This window comes from Macaca mulatta, chromosome 15 (genome assembly GCF_049350105.2).
Source record: "Macaca mulatta isolate MMU2019108-1 chromosome 15, T2T-MMU8v2.0, whole genome shotgun sequence".
NCBI classification, from domain to species: Eukaryota; Metazoa; Chordata; class Mammalia; order Primates; family Cercopithecidae; genus Macaca; species Macaca mulatta.
Genome location: NC_133420.1, coordinates 24,384,500 through 24,403,594, shown reverse-complemented (window position 1 = coordinate 24,403,594; position 19,095 = coordinate 24,384,500). Strand labels below are relative to the sequence as shown.

General features: G+C 51.6%; 1 protein-coding gene and 1 non-coding gene across 23 annotated transcripts in view; both read right to left on the bottom strand.

Annotated features, from left to right (window-relative positions):
* The window catches only part of DENND1A (DENN domain containing 1A), a 544,513-nt gene that overhangs the window by 3,422 nt on the left and 521,996 nt on the right, over positions 1 to 19,095 (bottom strand). For 9 of the 22 annotated variants that reach the window (XM_077968018.1, XM_015116876.3, XM_015116878.3 and 6 more), the window contains 2 exons: positions 4,024 to 4,152; positions 5 to 263 (listed from right to left, as the gene is read on the bottom strand). In XM_077968018.1, coding sequence (XP_077824144.1) covers positions 5 to 263; positions 4,024 to 4,152 — 388 coding nt within the window. Of the gene's footprint in view, positions 1 to 4; positions 264 to 4,023; positions 4,153 to 7,618; positions 7,809 to 10,290; positions 11,743 to 17,914; positions 18,105 to 19,095 lie in introns of those variants that run through there. The other 13 variants (XM_077968015.1, XM_015116885.3, XM_077968020.1 and 10 more) reach the window with 4 other exon arrangements.
* On the bottom strand, positions 18,825 to 18,903 carry MIR601 (microRNA mir-601). The gene has a single exon (NR_032640.1). It is a non-coding gene; the product is annotated as a microRNA mir-601 (primary transcript).

Sequence of the window (19,095 nt, the reverse complement as noted above, 5' to 3'; positions counted from 1 at the left end):
ATACCTGATAGTCAAAGGTCCCTGGCTGCTCCCTCAGGTCTTTGGGGGCACGAAGGTCCTCCAAGCTCTTGGCCTGGCCCAGGGGCTGCAATGCGGCCTCCATGTCCAGGTTGTTGAAGACGTCTTCCAGAAGGTCGATGCTGGCAGCCCGGTCAGTGGGAGCTGGGACGGGGCCTGTGGGTTTCCGCACTTGCTGCTCTGGACTCTCTGCCTCGTCGCCTTCCGCACTGTCTGACTCCTTGAGTGTCCGATATGGCTGTGGCCTGCGGGGAGACAGAGCAGGCTGGAATCTCCCACCCAGGCCTTCAGGGGAGGAGCAAGCGGCCTCCAGCCCAAGCACATTGAGGGCTTGAGGGGTACACGCAGGAGCCTTCGGGACAGGAGCGTGTCCCAGGGTCTCCGTGAGGGCAGGAGTCTGGGAGGCTGCGAGGGTGCAAGCTGGGCACACCGATGGGCCTGGGGGTGTGAACAGGGGCAAGTCGCTTTGGCTCTCACTTGCACTGAGGGGACCCATTTAGTGCCCCTCCCAAACTACAGGTCCTTTCATAAAACTAGCTAGTGGGCTTGTGAGCCATTCAGACAAGGTATGAGGAACAGACAGGACTGGAAGGGGGCTCACAGGCCAGCAGTCATGCTCCTCTTACTCCCGCCCTGCTCTGCTGTTTGGTAGCCTAGGCACAGCCACAGTCAGGTTCTGTGAACAGCTCATGGGGAACTGTCTGGGCCTAAGCTTGCCCTGCTAAGCTTGGTTCCAGCTCTGGTCATGCTATTTCTTGCTGTGGGACCTTTGGCAGGTCACTTAATTCTCTGAGCCTCAGGCGCTCAGGTGGTGGTGGTGGTGGTTACATGAGCAAATGCGGTGCCCGGCACACAGCAGACATGCAGAGGTTGGTTACAGCATCCAGCGCCCACCAGTGAGCATGGCTGTCACACAGGCTCTTCTGCTAACAGCTTTCTATACTTTTACACATCAAAACCTTGCAGCCATTGGCTGGGCGCGGTGGCTCACGCCTGTAATCCCAGCACTTTGGGAGGCCGAGGTGAGCGGATCACTTGAGGTCAGGAGTTCTAGACCAGCCTGGCCAACATGGTGAAACCCCGTCCCTACTAAAATTACAAAATTTTGCGGGGTGTGGTGGGGCATGCCTGTAGTCTCAGCTACTTAGGTGGCTGAGGCATGGGAATTGCTTGAACCTGGGAGATGGAGGTTGCAGTGAGCCAAGATCACAACACTGCACTCCAGCCTGGGTGACAGAGCAAGACCCTGTCTCAAAACAAGCAAAACAAAACAAAACAAACCACAAACAAACCCCACACCACTACTTTGCAGCTGATACAAGTATAGGTAACAAAGGGTTCCACTTGCCTTCCCTTCCCATGGACCTGAGTCCCAGGGCACCACTGGGTAGATGGAGAGGCAGTGCCTGGGTCAACCCTGACCTCTAGTGGAGCCCCAGTGGGAACTGCATCTCACCTTTTTTATTTTTTTTATTTTTTATTTTATTTTTGAGATGGAGTTTCACTCTTGTCTCCCAGGCTGGAGTGCAATGGCGCGATCTTGGCTCACTGCAACCTCCGCCTCCCAGGTTCAAGCAATTCTCCTGGCTTAGCCTCCCGAGTAGCTGGAATTACAGGCGCCCGCCACCACGCCCGGCTAATTTTTTGTATTTTTAGTAGAGATGGGGTTTCACTATGTTGGCCAGACTGGTCTCGAACTCCTGACCTTGTGATCCGCCTGCCTCAGCCTCCCAGTGTTGAGATTGCAGGTGTGAGCCACCGCGCCTGGCCACAGCTCGCCTCTTCTAACCCCAAGTCTGGGGCTGGTGGTGGCCCTAGTTCAGGCAGAGATCGTGCCTGTGGCACTGGTAAAGTGGGGGAAGGGCACCACCTGGCGGTCAAGGGTAGGCTCACAGTGAAGACTGCAGGGTGGGGGACATATGGGAGGGCTCATCAAACAATATCAGCGAGGGACAGGGACTCCATCATGTACTCTCTCGCTGAAGCAATGCTAGTGGGCCAGGAAGTCGGACTTACACCCCCACTTTATGGATGAGGAATGAAGCTCAGAGATGTTAATAACTCACCTATGTCACACAGCACTCCCAAGGGGTGGAAATGGAAGCCAAGCTTGAGAGGCTTCAAACGTCCCTCACTCACCCTGACCAAGGAATTAGAGACCCTTTAATCAAGATGAGCACAATGAAAGGGTTAAAGTCAGTGTGCTTCTGGAACTTAAGGAACCCATTTTGAACCCATTTTGAGTTAGGATGGGCCAGTTTCTTTTCAAACACACACACAAAGGCCTGTACTGACCTCTGAGGTCATGGGCTAAGGAAGCGAGCCCTTGCCATTATTTAAATAATTAAGGCATCAGTTAGTTCCGAGAGGATATGATGGAGCTGGCTCTTGGACTTGACTTGGTGCGCTCCTGGCTGGCAGCAGGGTGCCTTTTCCCAAAAGGTGTTTTAAGTTGACACATAGATGAACATGTCTTATGCTAAAGGTTCTATTTTTGTTCTAATTAGCAACAGAAATAATGACTAATACATTAAGCCTACAAAATCGTAGATATTATTGCTTAGGAGAAGGCTAATTTTAAAATCTTTGGAAAAAAATTGAAACAAAGATTTGATATACAGCAAAAGTGATGTGTGATGCTTGGATGACACCAGCTTAGGCCACTACTTTTTTTTTTTTTTTTTAAGGCAGAGTCTCATTCTGTTACCCAGGTTGGAGTACAGCAGTGTGATCTCAGCTCACTGCAACCTCCGCCTCCTGGGTTCAAGTGATTCTCTTGCCTCAGTCTCCTGAATAGCTGGGATTACAGGTGCGTGCCACCACACCTAGCTAATATTTGTATTTTTTTTAAGTAGAGACGGGGTTTCCCCATGTTGGCCAGGCCGGTCGCGAACTCCTGGCCTCAAGTGATCCACCTGCCTGGGCCTCCCGAAGTGCTGGGATTACAGGTGTGAGCCACTGTGCTTGGCAAGGCCACTACTTTCTAAGTGAGGACACTGGGAGGGGAGTGACTTGTCTGGGTCCCCAGTGACCTGGTGGCAGGAAAGGGTCAGGACCCTCTGACCCTGTGGGGTTGGTGACAGGGGGCCGAGCAGCCTGGGGTTTATAAGGTCCTTAGAGCAACCCACGGGCCACCCCATGGGGAGGGAGCTGATGCTGGGGTTTGGGAAGAGGGAGAGGGTGCAGGGGACATGAGGGAGAGGGAGGGAAAGGCATCTCCTCTTCTGTGCAATGACTAAAACGATTAACATGCTCCCTGGAAGGTTGCTGTGGTCACCGTGGGCATCCAGCAAAGGGTACTTTCCATTCCCTGAAAGGCTCCCATTAAAAACACAGAACCGTGTTAACAAGGGCAAACAGCCTTTGTCTGTCTCTGCTCGATCCCAGCTCTGAAACACTTGTGGGTAGAGGAGCAAGAATGGGTTAAAAAAAGGAGGGCGACAGCAGCTTAATTTTAGGGGTGGCTGGATGGTGGGTGAAACTTTTTAAAATCACTACTTGTAATTGGTATGAGGCTTAGGCTATAAATAATAATGATTAAAATTATCTTTAAAAAGTCAGGCAGATTAGAACACTTGGATAGGCTGGCATTCAATACAAACATTTCTTTTTCAACTTAAACTCTGACTCCCATCTCCATGGCTTTCCAAGACACGCTGAGATAAAGAAGGACTTGGAGATCAACAACCAGGCTAATTGTAGTCACCAGTTCCATCAGCAATCAAACACATTTTCATCTCTAAGGGACCAACACTCGCATATCACCCTGTCACCTTACTCAATTGTCACAGCCCCTGTGGAGCTAGCAGAACGGATGCCCTGAGAGGTGGCACACGGAGGTGGCATCCATCCGGCATGTTGGCACTGGGGCACCGGCAGGCAGCAGCTCCAGACACCCTCCCCCCTCCGACACAAAGGCAAGCATCACCAGCCCCCCGCTTTCCCCATGCAGCCCTGCAGAGTCACCCAGCCGAGCTCAGGGAAATGGAAGAAGGAAGAAGAGACCATTCAAAGGGAGCAGAGAAGAAAAAGCTCTCGGTGAAGCCAGAGCTCGGGCCCTCTTCCCGCTGGCATTCATCGTCAGAGGAGTCTTCGGAGAGGAAGACCGCGTAGTGTCGTAAGGGCTTTACCAGGCTGGGGCAGAGGAAGACAAAAGAGAAGAGAACAGGCAGTTAGGGGCGCCCTCAGAACTTCATGTGCAGGTGAGAAGCAGGCCTCTGGGCTCCATGCCTGGCTCCCTGTGCCAGCCTGGGGTGGCAGCTCCCAGGAGAGGAAGCTTGTTCCAGATAGAAAAGAAACTAAATTTGCCATGTGTCCAGAGCCTTCAACTCATGACCCATCACATAGGACCTAGTAATCCCACTTCCATTTGGTTAACCCTCAAAGTTGGCAAAGAATCACGCCTGAAGATGGTCATCACTGTTGTTTATAATATTAAAACATGGAACAACCTACATTGTCAGCAACAACCAGCTGGCGCAGTAGCTGAATCTTGTCCTTCCACGAAACGCAATGTTTATGAAGACAAATTTAAAGATCAGGATGCAGAACTGCAATCACACCGCATTCGCTGTCATCTGCTTATGGAAAAATTCATAGAAAAAAGACTGGAAAGGCACGTGGCTAAATGTCAATAACGGCCAGTGGAATCACGGGTGATTTCTTTCCCCCCTGCTTCTTTTTATTTTTCTGTGTCTTATACATTTTCTACAATGAGCATATCTACTCCAATAATCAGGAAGAAATAAAAAATAAAAAAGTTAAAGAAAAAAGTGAGCCGTGCGGAAGAGCTCTCGCGAGAAGGCCCTTTTCTGATTAGCGGCTGCTCTCTAGAGTTTCCGTCAGATGCCTCTTCAGAGAGTCTTTTTCATCTGTGATGTGGAAATTAAATATTCATTGTTATAAAAAATGCATCTCCCTTGTCAGCCACCTGTGAGCTCTACCTCTATAAACACCAACACATACACAGCCTGGAGAAACTCCACGCCTGGCTCCCATGAATTATATACTGACCAGGGCCCACCGGAGGCCGTGTGCTCAGCAGGGGCGAGCTGGACTAGCAGACCTGGGTTCAAATCCCGGCCCTTGCGCTGGGGAGTAGGTGTCTCTGTGCGTTCCACCAAGAGGCATTTTGAGCCTGCTCGGTGTGAGCAGACCCAGGGGTGTTCCGCACCCCTGCCCCGTTCTGTGGGCTGGCTTGCTCTGAGGCAAGTGAAGTTTGGGGAGAATATGGGGTCTGGAGGCTGGCATGGGCTACCTCCTCTCCCGTCACCCCCTCAGCCAAAGCCGTCTCCCTTCTCTGCTCTGTATGCTGGAATTCTTTTGAGGTTTTATTTCAGGAGAGGGCAATGTGTCCAAAAAAAGGGCACGAGAACCACAGCTGGAGGGTGAGTCAGAGACAGTGGCTGCACAGGGGGACGGGGCGAGTGGCCTGTGCCTGCGCTTTGCTGCAATCCGCCAGGGCTGGTGCCCATCCCAGCACTTTCACATCAGAACCCTCACTTCCTCCCAGAGGCTGGCCAGGCAGACTTTTGTCCTCGAACTGCAGTGGAGGTTGAGGCTCAGGAGGGGAAGCCAGTAGCCCAGGGTTACACAACAGGAGGTGGTGAGTCGCAGCGCTGGGCTCTTCCCTGCTCCCAGGCTGCCTTGCTGGCTGTCAGGGGCAAGACACAACTCAGCCCTTCCTGGACTAGGGAGGGCTGTGGTCCGGGGGGCATTTTCCTGCCTCAGTGGAGAGGTCAGGAAGACCTGACTTGCAGGAATCTTGGGGCCAGGGCACCTGGCTCCTGCCACTTCCACAGCAAAGAAGACAGAGCAGAAAGGCTACCCTCCATACAGCCACCAGAGTCTCTTTCAATCACAAACCCACACTTGTCACTCTCCTGCTAAAACCTACGAATCTGCCATTCTGAACTGTGATCTCGCTGCAGTTGGTGGTATGGTGAGTAAATAAATCTGTGGAGCAAAGGGTTAGGAATAATATGTTCAGACATATTATTTCAAAGTTGTTTCAAAGTTAGGGGGAGCCCACTCTCGCTCTGTAGCACTGACTGCTCTCCTGAGCAGGCGAGGGGCGGGTGGGCAGGCCGTGGGCTTCCGCCGCACTCTGGGGAGCTCGTGGGATGCACTGCTGAGCAGCCGTGCCAGGCCTGGGCTCCAAGCAGGGCAGTCTCCGCGCTGTGTGTTAGCTCTGCCTACCTCTGCGGCCCTCTCCTGGCCTCCCCTGCACTTCGGCCATGCTTACCATCTCTGACCACACCGGCCCGGGATATCCCCCGTCCCTGTCACCTTTGCTTGGAGCACTGACTGCTCTTTGGTCTTGAAGACTCAGCTTAATGCGACTGCTATGAAGCCCACTGGAGTCTAGGAGAGCTCTCTGGCTCTGTGTCTTAGCACTTCTTAGACACCATTTAGCCTCTTGCCACTGTTTCTGAGTCGAGCTCCTCAAGGGCAGGGCCTGGCTTGTTCTCTTTCTCCCCACCTGGGGTACAGCATGAATGCCGTGGAAGTTTGTGAATGAATGAAAGCCAGCCTTCTGGGGGAACCCCCACTTTACCATCTTCCTGGAGCTGCACCATACTGTCCCCTTTCCCTAGACTGTTCTGAGATGCTAAGACATGAAGAATGGGACGATGTTTGAAGGTGAAGGTGCCAGGGAGGTAGGGGCAGGCAGAAAGTGTTTCAAACGATATCAACAAGCAGGCACTGTGCTTCATAGAGGCCATTTCTACCCCTCACAAGAGCCTAACAAGACGGTGTCACCATACTGATTTTCTAGAGGATGAGGCCTTCATGAGTGTACCCATCCATCTGTCCATCTGTGTACCCAAGCAACAGGTGCACTCAGCCTGCTTCCTGTGAGCAGACCCAGGCTAGCTGTACACTGGGGCATCACTGGTGAAGAGGTGACCATGTGGCCAAGAAGTGGAGAACGGGGACTGCAGCCCGGACAGTCCACTCCCAGGGTCCTCACTCTCCCGTGAGCGGGGCTCGGGTGAGACGCACACGAAGGGACACCAGCCCCTGCTCGGGCCAAATGGAGGGAGGCTCTCCACTTGCCCTCGTGTCCACCTTGGTTGCCTTTCTGACATCCATCTAAGCACAGGCCCCCACCTCTGGCTCTGACAAGAGGGCACAGATCACAGCTTGACATGTTGGCGCAACGCCACTCAACCTGCGAGGAATTTCCGGCTTCACCTAGGAGCGAGGAGCCTCCGTGCTGGGCCGCGCCCTGGCTTCGGTAGATCGGGCTGCCACTGTTCAGGCCAGTGTCACAATCCAGTGCCGCCCACGCTGCTGTGATGGTGGAGGGGGCCGGGGGCTCCCACACTGGCGTGACTGTGGCAGGCGGGGGAAGAGAAGGAACCGCAGTTTCCAGTTCACAGGCCACCTTCCTTCTCCAGTTGGATGTACTGACCGGGCCAGGCTGGTTGGGCAATGGTTTTCACAGGAGACCCAGCTGCCTCCAAATATACCACCCAACTCTTGAGAGTGGCAGGGCACACCCAGGTGAGAAATGTGTCATCTGATGTGCTCAGATCAGAGCTTGGTAAAGTCCAGGCCACATGGATGGCGATAACACCAGCAATACTTACAAGCCTTGGGCAAAATGCTGTCCATACAATTTCTCATGAATTCTTTATTGCAACCCCATTTTGCAGAAAAAGTAGCCAAGGCTCAGAGAGGGGGAGTCACTTGCCCGGGGTCACACAGCAGCTAAAGGTAGAGCTGGGAACTGAATGTGGATTCGCCGACTTTCAACCACTACGGGATCTCACCTCTTCAGTTTCCTGGGTCGGAAACAACGAAATAAGAGATAGGGTGTTTCCTCTTCTACTTTTAATGGAAGGTGAGGTTTCAAAATAAACTTACTTAAATTCAGCTGCCCATGTTCTCCCATGAAACATACAGTCATATATTTGTCAGAGATAAAGGATGAACCATCGAAAACGTCCAGGCTTACATTTTTTATTAGCTTAAGGCAGAATATGAAAAAAAAAAAAAGCACCTTTTCCCTCATTAACCCAATTCAGCTACTCCCCTGCAGTCTGCCACCCACCACTTGCCTGGATTTTATTACACACAAAGAGCTATCTGTGAAAAGGCAGGTTGCGGCAAACTTGGCTGCCCAGCGAGGGCTGCCAGAATCTTGGCGTGGAAGAAAGGCTGGCCGTCCGTCACGGATCAGACCCCATCGTCCCCCACGGCTGCTCCCGCCTCTGCCCACCTCGTCTCCGCGCGGAGTTCCCATGCAGATGACTTCCCGAACCCCTTCTAATGTTTGGTTTAACGTGTCGCTGGTTAGCGCGCGCGTGTGACAGTGGTGACAGGCGAGGCTGTTCCTTTTTAAATACCATGTCAGAGACACGGCGTCAGGAAGCGGGGACGTGCTCCATGCTCTCTGCCGCACCGGGATCGCACCGGCTTATTTTTTAATGAGGAAGATCTGCATCTCGGGAGTTTTTTTCATGTGTCACATCGCGTGGACAAATCAGCAGCACGTCACGCTGGCCCAAAATGAAATGCTGACAAATGTAGATATTTCAAATTTAATTGACATTTAAATGTACTTGAGATAAAGACGGGGAAAAATCAGCCAGGACTTGGTCTCCGGAGGTGGTGGAGGGGAGCTGGCGATCATTTTTGAAAGGATCATTTCACTCAGGCACAAAGGATCTTCATTTTGTAAATGTCTTGGCTACGCTGTGTCCCTCTGTCACGTGGCTCCAGTGGGCAGGTGCTGACGAGCAGGGACAGGTCCCAGGGTGAGGCCGGGTCCTGCCTGTCTAGTGAGTACCAGTCTAACTGTCCACTACCCTCCCCTTCTAGCCAGGCTACCTTGGAAAAGTCACTGCACTTCCCTGAACCTAACTTTCTTGTTGTTTAATTTTCTATTTCCATAGGTTTTTGGGGAACAGGTGGTATTTGGATACATGCGTAATTTCTTTAGCTATGATTTATGAGATTTTGGTGCACCCATCACCTGAGCAGTATACACTGAACCCAATTTGTAATCTTTTATCCCTTACCCCCTTCCTACCCTTTCCCCACCGAGTCCCCAGAGTCCATTGCATCATTTTTATGCCTTTGCATCCTCATAGCTTAGCTTCCACTTATGAGAACATACGATGTTTGGTTTTCCATTCCTGAGTTACTTCACTGAGAAGAAGAGTCTCCAATCCCATCCAGGTTGCTGTGAATGCCATTCAATCATTCCTTTTCATGACTGAGTAGTATTCCATCATAGATATACCACAGTTTCTTTATCCACTTGCTGACTGATCGACTTTTGGACTTGTTCCACATCTTTGCAACCTTATTTTCTTATCTGTAAAATGGAGATTCTGTAGCCCTCCTGAGAGTCTTATGGGAAAACTTAAATGCAAGTATTTGTAAAGGGCTTTGCATGGCACTGAGCACAGTGAATACTCCACTGTATTTGTAAAGGGCTTTGCATGGTGCTGAGCACACAGTGAATAATCCACTACTGTCCACATGCCACGTTCACCTGCCAACAAGTAGATTCTGGGCATCTGTATCCTGTGCGGGGTCTTTCCTAGGTGTTCAAGGATGAGTAAAGCAGTCCCTGCCTTCCCAGAACTTTCCAGGCATGGTTAGTGGTCCTCAGTTGGCTGTATCTCAGCATATCAGAATCATTTGGGAACCACCGTCTCCTGCCAGAGATTCCACAGCACAGGAATCTCTGAAGTTCCAGCTACTCAAGAGTCTGAGGTGGGAGGATCGCTTTAGCCCAGGAGTTCCAGGTCAGCCTGGGCAACACAGCTAGACCTCATCTTAAAAAAAAAAAAAAAAAAAAATAGAAGGTGGCTCTGAACCAAGACTGTGGGGTCTCTGGGGGTACACAGTGGCACATGCCCCATAGAGGAAACTGGAATTGGACTGGAGCTGTTCTCTGAGAGACCCAGGATAAGGGCTAGGACTGTTCTCAGGGAGGAAGAGCTGGAGACAGAGGAAGCTACTGTACATAGGAACCTGTATATTCAGTTGCAGGTGAATATCTACTTAAAAGCAACAAAGATAAGAAGAATTATTGTTGCAACAAGTCATGATCACCAGGGTGCTCTGTCTGTTCTGCCTGTCTAGTGAACTGGTTTAGGGGAGGTAGGGGAGATGGGTGAGTGTGCGACACCAGGTCCTTCCTGCCCCACTGGGGACTTGTTTTGCTGGAGGACAGTCGTGGCGGTGTGCCTGGCTCAAAGGGTCTTGGACAAGGCTCCATTTGGGAGGTGATGTGGGAGCCGGACCTTTTTTTTTTTTTTTTTTTTTGAGATGGAGTCTCACTCTGTCGCCCAGGCTGGAGGACAGTGGCACAATCTTGGCTCACTGCAACTTCCGCCTCACGTGTTCAAGCGATTCTCCTGCCTCAGCTTCCAGAGTAGCTGGGACTATAGGCATGTGCTACCATGCCTGGCTAATTTTTTTAAATTTTATTTTAGTAGAGATGGGGTTTCACCATGTTGCCTAGGCTGGTCTTGAACTCCTGAACTCCGGAAATCCATCCGCCTCAGCCTCCCAAAGTGCCTGGCCGGAGCTGGACTTTTAATCCTGAGTATGGGAGAGGTATCATGATGACCTGGACGCATCTCCGAAAGGGGCAGGCACAGGGAACTTGATGTCGGGGTGGGGAGTTCAAGAGAAGAGGATGGAGGTTGGCAGGGACCAGGTCGTGGAGGGCCTGGAGCCAGTGCAAGGATGAGAGGTTATGTGTAAGTTTAGGGGTGGGGCAAGGCCTTGGGGTGGCAGCAGTCAAGCAGGAAGCATGTCTGGCTGCCCATCCCCCTCTCTTGGGTTATGCCCTTGGCTTCTCCAGCCTTTATTCAGGCATTTATTTAATTACTTCTCAGTCTGTAGGTTCACTCCTTCCTTCTTGCAACAAAAATCATGAATGCAAATTTCACATGCCCATACCCATGCCCCAAGAAGCCCTTCCACGGCCACTGGCTGGACACTCACATAGGCAGTGGCCCGAGCACGGGACGTGGGCTTCAGGCTCTGTGGTGGAGGGAAGACGGAGCTGGGGATGCCTTGGGGGCACTTTCCTCTGCAGGGAAGAGGCACTGTGCAGAGCACCGGCCCCTCACCCTGAGGACAGCCTCTGCGTCCTGGAGCCCAGATCTGGAACTGAGTTCTGGGAACATGAGGTGGGGCAAGAAAGCAGTGGCCGTGGGACCTGGCTGCCTGGGTGCACATCCTGGATGGAGGGCACGTCATTCCACTGGCTACAGCGGTGGCTCCCTCATGGCTGAATGCCCAGGCTGTGAAGATTTTTTGCGGAGCAGGGAGTTTAGCCAAGACGACACTTGTGAAATTGCTGGGCACAAAACAGGCACTTGAGAAATGGCGATGTGGCATCTAGAAGAGGCAGAGGGCTCGGGTGGGATGGCAAAGCCTTTCAGGGGTGACTGAAATCAGTCATGTCTTGAGGATGAGGCCCGTGTTCCTAAAGCATCCCCAAGGCTTGGTTTCCAGCTGGAATTAACTCTCTGTGGTGACAGTTCCTGAGAAAAGTCCTTTCCTCCAAGTCGCCAGGCAGAAGCGGTGACAGACAAACGGGTCCCGTGTCTTCCTGGGCTGCTGCAGATCCTTGTGGGGATGCTGGGCGGGCAGAGGTGAGGCGTCCTTGGCACTTCCTGCTTTTCCAGTCTAGGTTCAGGCTCCACGGCTGGCTTCAGGCTTGGTTTTGTCTCCAGAGCGCAGAATCCACTGTGTGTGTGTGTGTGTGTGTGACAGAGAGAAAGAGAGAGAGAGTGAGAGTGAGAGGCCTCTAGCCCTGCTAATTGGGTCTGTGACCTTCTGCTCATGTGTTTGAACGGCTGGCTGCTCTGGGAGTGGGCCCTGGCACCCTGCCAGGGGGTAGAGCCCAGACAGCTGCCCCTACCCCCTGGGGCTGAGGGCCCAGCTGGCATCTTGGAGACTTGCTCCTGGGGCTGAGCAGAGTTCTTGACTCTTAGAGGGCCGGGGATGCACTGGCAGCTTCATACGCACGTCCTAATCACACCTGGCACACAGTAGGTGCTCTTTACCTGTCTGTGGTTGTTACTGGATGCACCTCCCCGGCCTCCCAGGCACCTGACAGCAAGCCACACTCTGCCTTCACAGATTCCTTTTTTTTTTTTTTTTTTTTTTGAGACGGAGTCTCGCTCTGTCCCCCAGGCTGGAGTGCAGTGGCCGGATCTCAGCTCACTGCAAGCTCCGCCTCCCGGGTTCCCGCCATTCTCCTGCCTCGGCCTCCCAAGTAGCTGGGACTATAGGCGCCGCCACCTCGCCCGGCTAGTTTTTTGTATTTTTTAGTAGAGACGGGGTTTCACCGTGTTAGCCAGGATGGTCTCGATCTCCTGACCTCGTGATCCGCCCGTCTCGGCCTCCCAAAGTGCTGGGATTACAGGCTTGAGCCACCGCGCCCGGCCCACAGATTCCTTTCTTCATTCACCCAGGAAACATCTCCGAGCAGAGGTCTGGGCTCGGCTGTGGTCCAGGAGTTGGAGAGTCAAAGCTGAGGAGGAGCTCACAGACTACTGGTGTGCCTGGTGTGTGTGTGTGTGTGTGTGTGTGTGTGTGTGTGTTAAAGAGAAAACTACGTGTGTGTGTGTGTGTGTGTGTGTGTGTGTGTGTGTGTGTGTGAGATAAAGAGAAAACTACAACATGGCAGGTCACTGCCAGATCCGGAGACGCGCAGGGGATTGTGGGCATGGGAGGGAGGAGAGTGGGCGGTTTGTGGGGGGAGGTGTTGGGAGTGTCAGAGTGCTGAGGCTGTGGCAGCCACCTCAAGAGGTAAGGCCAGAAGGGAGGCCACACGCCCTGCTCACTCAGGATGCCAGTGCCTCCTGTGGGCTTTTTCCCCAGCCACACTCCTGGAGATGTTAATAGGCACCATGTTAAGAAAGGAGGGCCAGGAGACATGCCCAGAGCCTCCAGGCTGGTGCCTGGTGGGCCAGAAGGCTGACTCAGGCCTGTTGGATGCCAGAATTCTGCCCATGCACCAGGCCGCCATCCAAATGATGGGCCCACGCCCCCAGGGCAGCTGTGGGGCTGTGCAGGACGGAAACTGCTCTACCCTTTCGTGATCCACAGCTGGGAGCACCTGAACTGCCGAGGCTGAGCTGAGCCCAGGCCCGAGGAGGGTGAGGCTATTGAACGTGCACAAGCAGCACGCCAGCTTTTGCCAGAGCATGTGTGCGAGTGTCCAAAGAGTCCCTTGCAAATCATTCTGAGACCTGGACTTCAGGCGGGGTTTTCTCACTAAATGCTTCTGGCAGCTTCTTCTGATCTTATTTTAATCTTCTGGGGCTTTGGTGCTGGGGTCACGCAGTGCAATTCAGAGGATCAGACACTCCAATTCCTAGGCAGGAGGGGCTGGGCATTTGGGGTACAGACTGTCTACCTAGCTAGCATGGCCTGCAGGAGTTTTCCTTGTCCAGAAGGATTCGGACGCATGTTTGAATGCCAGTCACATGTTTCTCTGGGTCCATCAGAACCAGACGTCTAGGAGCCCACTTCTGGTGAGGGTATAAGGGGGTACAATTCTTCAGAAAGTTGTCCAGCAATATGAAGCAGAAATCTTCTAATGACTAGTTAAGGGTAAAGGCTTTTGGTATTAAAGAGGCATGTTTGAGGCTCAGGTCTGCTACTAACTAGCTGTGTGACCAAGGGCAGTGACGATCTCTTGAAGTCTCAGCTATTTCTATAAAATAGATCTCATAAGAGCTCCCCCTACATATTTCTTGCGAGGATTAAATGAAATGGTGTACGTAAAGTGCTTAGCACATTCCCAGTTAATGGGAGTTGTCAATAATTCCATTTCTTTTTTCTTTTTTTTAAGAGTCTCACTCTGTTGCCCAGGCTGGAGGGCAGTGGCATGATCTCTGTCACTGCAACCTCTGCCTCCCGGGTTCAAGTGATTACCCTGCCTCAGGTTCCCGAGTAGCTGAGATTACAACTGTGTGCAACCACGCCCGGCTAATTTTTGTATTTTAAGTAGAGACGGAGTTTCACCATGTTGGCCAGGCTGGTCTCGAACTCCTGACCTCAAGTGATCCACCCACCTCGGCCTCCCAAAGTGCTGGGACACAAGCATGAGGCACCGTGCCCAGCCTAGAATAAGGATATTTACCCTCGCAGTTTTTCATCTTAATGAAAACCTGGAAAGGATGTAAAGATCCAGTATGAGGGCAATAGTTATGCAGACCACGAGCATACACACAATGAGATCCTCTGCAGTCACACACAACAGAGGTCACAGACACACAAGGAACAAGTCCACATGCTGGCATATTGCAAGGAAGTTGCAGCTCTGTAAAAGACATGCAGGATAAAGACTGGGCAGGGATCTCCAGGAATGCTAATAAGTAGTGGAATGAAAGTAATGGGATTCAGAATGAATTTGCCTCTTTCCCCTAACATTCCAGATTGTCTATCAGGCTACCAGGTAATTTTCACAAACCAAAAATTACCCGAAAAGAGCAGATTTTGCATGGATCTGGCCAGAGAGGTGAGCTGGGCAACAGCCCTGGGCCCTGGTGGCTGAGTCTGGACCCTTCTTACTTAGTACAGTGGAACTTCAAATAACCAGGATGCAGCCAGTCAAGACCCTCACGTGACTGGAGGGTGTTCAGTGTCTCACCCACTAGGAGACAAGGTGTGCAGTGGAAAGAACTTGGCTCTGCATGCAGGTGGTCAGGAGGGGCACGTCGGATCCACAACCAGCTGCAAGCCCCTTAACCCTTAAGACTCAGAAGACAGCCCTATATCTGGGCTGTGAAGATTAAACAGGTGGTAGATGCCTATAATTATCTCCCTCCATACTCTCAGCAACTCTGTGAGGGCCAGTGCCCCAGCCCCTACTGCCGCCTCCCAGCAGGGAACAAATGACTAGCTGCCTGGCAGAGAGATGCTCCCCAGGATCAATGTGTCACTCCCTGCCTTGGCCTTAGTCTGCGTACAGTGTGCCACCCTGAGGGGCCCGGCAGCTCAGACCACAACGCTGCCTTTCAGAGCCTGCCATTGGCTCTTTCCAAGCACCCAGTTGGATGGGCAATTCCCCTATATCTGGCAGGCCAAAAGGAAAATAACTTGGGGCCTGGCAGCCGTGCACAGCCCGCAGAAACCACCACAGCCTGTTTTATTTCTGGTTTTTTTTTTTTTTTTTTTTTGAGACAGAGTCTTGTCCTGTTACTCAGGCTGGAGTGCAGTGGTGTGATCTCGGCTCACTGCAAGCTCCACCTCCTGGGTTCAAGCGATTCTCCTGCCTTGGCCTCCCTAGTAACTGGGATTACAAGCATGTGTCACCACACCCAGCTAATTATTTGTATTTTTAGTAGAGATGGGGTTTCACCATATTGGCCAGGCTGGTCTTTAACTCCTGACCTCAAGTGATCCACTCTCCTCAGCCTCCCAAGGTGCTGGGATTACAGGCGTGAGCCACCGCACCTGGCCATGGCCCACTTTTAATAGGAGGGAAGCTGTGAACCTCACTGCCACAGCCATCATCCCCACTAGTCAGAGAAGCACATGAGGATAATTAGGTCTTAACAGAAAGCCTGGATAGTAGAGAAGAATGGACCAGGCCTCTGTCATCAGACAGCTGATCCTACCATTTTCTGGCCCCGAGAAACCTTGGGCAAGTTACTGAAAGTCTCTCTGAGCCTCAATTTTTCTGTCTGTTCAATGGGAAAGCTACCACCTACCTCTGACAATCTTTTTTTATTTTTTGAGATAGGGTCTCACTCTGAGGCCCAGGGTGGACTGCAGTGTCATGATCTCAGCTCCCTGCAACCTTCAACTCCCCAGGGGTCAAGCAACTCTCATGCCTCAGCCTCCCAACTAGCTGGGACCACAGGCACATGGCATCATGCCCAGCTAATACCTTTGACAATCTTAAGGGATGCTTGGTAAATGTCATTTCTCTTTCCTTCCCCAAGAAGAAACAGTCAGGCACGAGCGCACATGGTTTCTTTGGTGGTAAGAAGACTGAACAGATCCAGTTCAGACTGAACTCCAGCCTTCAGGGAACCAGAGAGGAAGGGTGGTCTGCTAGACAGGCCATCTCATTTTAGGATGTGGAGCTCTCTCTGGGCAAAGCCAGCCTAAAGACGGACCCTCAAGGGCCCCGTTCCAAGGACAGCATCAAGAGTGTCATGGAGAGAATGAAATCAAGAATTGTGAATGCTGGCCCGGTCACTTTTCAACTGGGTGACCTTGGGAAGACTGGTCAAATCCACGTTCTGAGCCTGAGCTCCCACTCTGGAAGAAACGATGCTAGCCCAAGAGGGCCTAGAAATCAATGGGTGCTCCACTGTACCCCCTGCTGACTGGTGTCTAACCCACAGCCTCTCCTGCAGGATCCCTCCTACCCTGATCCCTGCCCCAGGGAAGCCCCGGGCATCCCATCAACTAGCTGTGCTCTGAATAGTAATGGAAGCAGCCAGTACTTCTTGAAGAGATTTAGTAACTGAATATTAACCAAGTAATGTCACCTGAAAAGTAGAGGGAATGTTTCCCCCGGAAATCTTTTTGAAGTCTTCTTCCAATTGTCAACGGCCAGTTTTAAGGGGCTAGGAAACCTACCGTTGATTCAGAAAGAAAATTTGACACAGGAAAATTTCATTTTGGGAGAATGCAAGTCAACCAAGGGTCAGCATGGGAACTCCCTTTTAAGGCCTCCTTTAAAAAAAATATTACGTGCTTGTGCCTAGTAGGTTTTCAAAGTTACTTGCTGAATGAATGAATGCATGAATGGACAGATGGAACGACGGAAGGATGGACATCCGCTGAGAAGGAAGAAATGAACTTCACGGGTGGACTGGCCAGAGAGTCAGCTATTCCAGGAGACAATCTTGCTCTCAATCAGCCCTAACTTGCTGTCCATAGAGCGGGTTATTTTATTTTTGAGACAGAGTCTCTGTTGCACAGGCTGGAGTGCTGTGGTGTGATCTCAGTTTTTGGCAGCCTCCGCCTCCTCAGTTCAAGTGATTCTTGTGCCTCAGCCTCCCGAGTAGCTGGAATTACAGGGGTGCACCACCACACTCGGCTAATTTTTGTACTTTTAGTAGAGACGGGGTTTCACCATGTTGCCCAGGCTGGTCTCGAACCCCTGACCTCAGGTGATCCGCCCGTTTTGGCCTCCTAAAGTGCTGGAATTATTTAATGTGCAATTGGAAGTGACAGTTGGGGCAAGAAGTCAGAAGGAATGGATCTCTTTCCTCCACTTCAAAGATCCTGCATCCCCTTCTGCCGCCCTGGTCCTCTAAGTTTCCCAAGCACTTTGATATTCCCAGTGGAGATGAAGATCTGTGATTCAAGAAAACCCAGGCCAGATTAAAGGGCCAGGCACCGAGTCTGTGTGCCCAACCCGGAACCACCACCCAACAAAGGCCCATTAGGATCGGGCCCCTGCTGCCGGCCTGGCTTCTCACATCTCCCAATACAATGCCGACAGATTGGTGGAGTCGGTTTCTTCCCCCCTCCCCCGAACAATATTTTATGAGGAGTCTGTTTTATTAAAATATTTTCCGCTGGATGCTTCCTGTGTTTCAAGAAGTTGGTCCTGCCAGCTGGAGCTGATGACAGTTGAGAAAAACACATCCAAGTGCTGTTGTGACATGGCATTTGGAAGGGGCGGAGCACAGTGGGGGGGTGGGGAGGCAGCATGGGAAGAGGCGTAGAAAAACACCCCGGTTGCACCAGAAATGCCACTGGCATTATGGGAGAACAACCTCCCCTTCCTCGTTAAACACACTTGAACAGAAACCCTTGGAACGATGTCCTGAAACGTACCCCTCTATCTCCTTGTGGGCCCGAGCCGCTGTGACATATGCTCACAGAAAACCTGTCATTTGTTTTCTATCACTGTTAGTTTGTCAACCACCAAACTGGCTCCCAAGCTCCCACTGGTTTATTTCAACTCTAAATATTTCCCAACAGAAGTAGAAAACAGGGCATATTGAAACAACTAACCAACCAACAAACCCGAAAGTGATACTGACACGGCTCAGGTGATAAGCAGGAAAACGGGATCATCAGACACTGGCTGTTTGGCACACACTGCGGAGTCAGCCCCTCTGCCCGGTCTGGAAAGGCAACGGCGTAAGTCAATGTGATGAAGAGGTCCAGCCTCTCATCGGGAACTTGGCCACAAAATGGGTAATGCTTTTCTGTAGGATGTGGAGTGTAGCTGGTGTTGCAATGGTGTTTCTGTGTAATGCGAGAATATTCTGGGTTTACATCTCAATATCAACAGGCCTGTGACCTTGTATCCTGGTACAGTGTCTAAAAGGCTTAGTCCAGTTTTAAAGGTGTGACTTTAAAGAAATGTGACAAATTTCATCCCCTTAAGGAAGAATCTGTAGTCGGAGGCACTCAGGTGCCATGCAGCATTCTCTCCACAAGGGGGCAATCATAATCCATCCCTCAATGTTCCCACCAGGCTATTGTGCAGAGCAAAAGTTAAACTTAATCCAACTTCAGGAGTCCTCTCTTCCAAATTTCTCATAACTTAGCATCCTTGTGTGCAAGCACGTGCACACACACACACACACGCACACATAATTCCAGGACTTTCTGGGCAAAGTCTGAGGGCTGTCTGGGTGGGCTGATTCCTTCCCCTTACTATTAACCAGAGAATCCCAGGGAGCTGAAGTGAACTGAAACTTGGGTTAGGCCCCAGCTTGACAGTTTGAAATCATTTTTCCCCCTTCTCACTCCAATTCTGTCTAGGACCTGCCATGTCCCTTACCGTCTTTCCCTGAGACATTTTCTGAGAGCCAGCCAGACACGGGGGCCTTCCCCTTTCCACCCCAATGACTTCAGGATCCCTGGGGTAATTTTTCTGACTCCTCCAACAATCCTAGACCAAGATGAACTCATGCACTTTTTCAAGGCATCACAGGAAGCCAGGGTGTAGTCACTGAGTTGTCTGGATAGAGACCGAGGGCTGTGCGCCTTGCGGACAAAGGGAAGCAGCACTACCTTCTGCAGACAGCTCTGGTCTGGACTCGGGGCTGTCTGCAGCCTTCTGCCTCGCCCCCCACAGGCAGCTCCACCTCAGGCCACTGCTTGTCT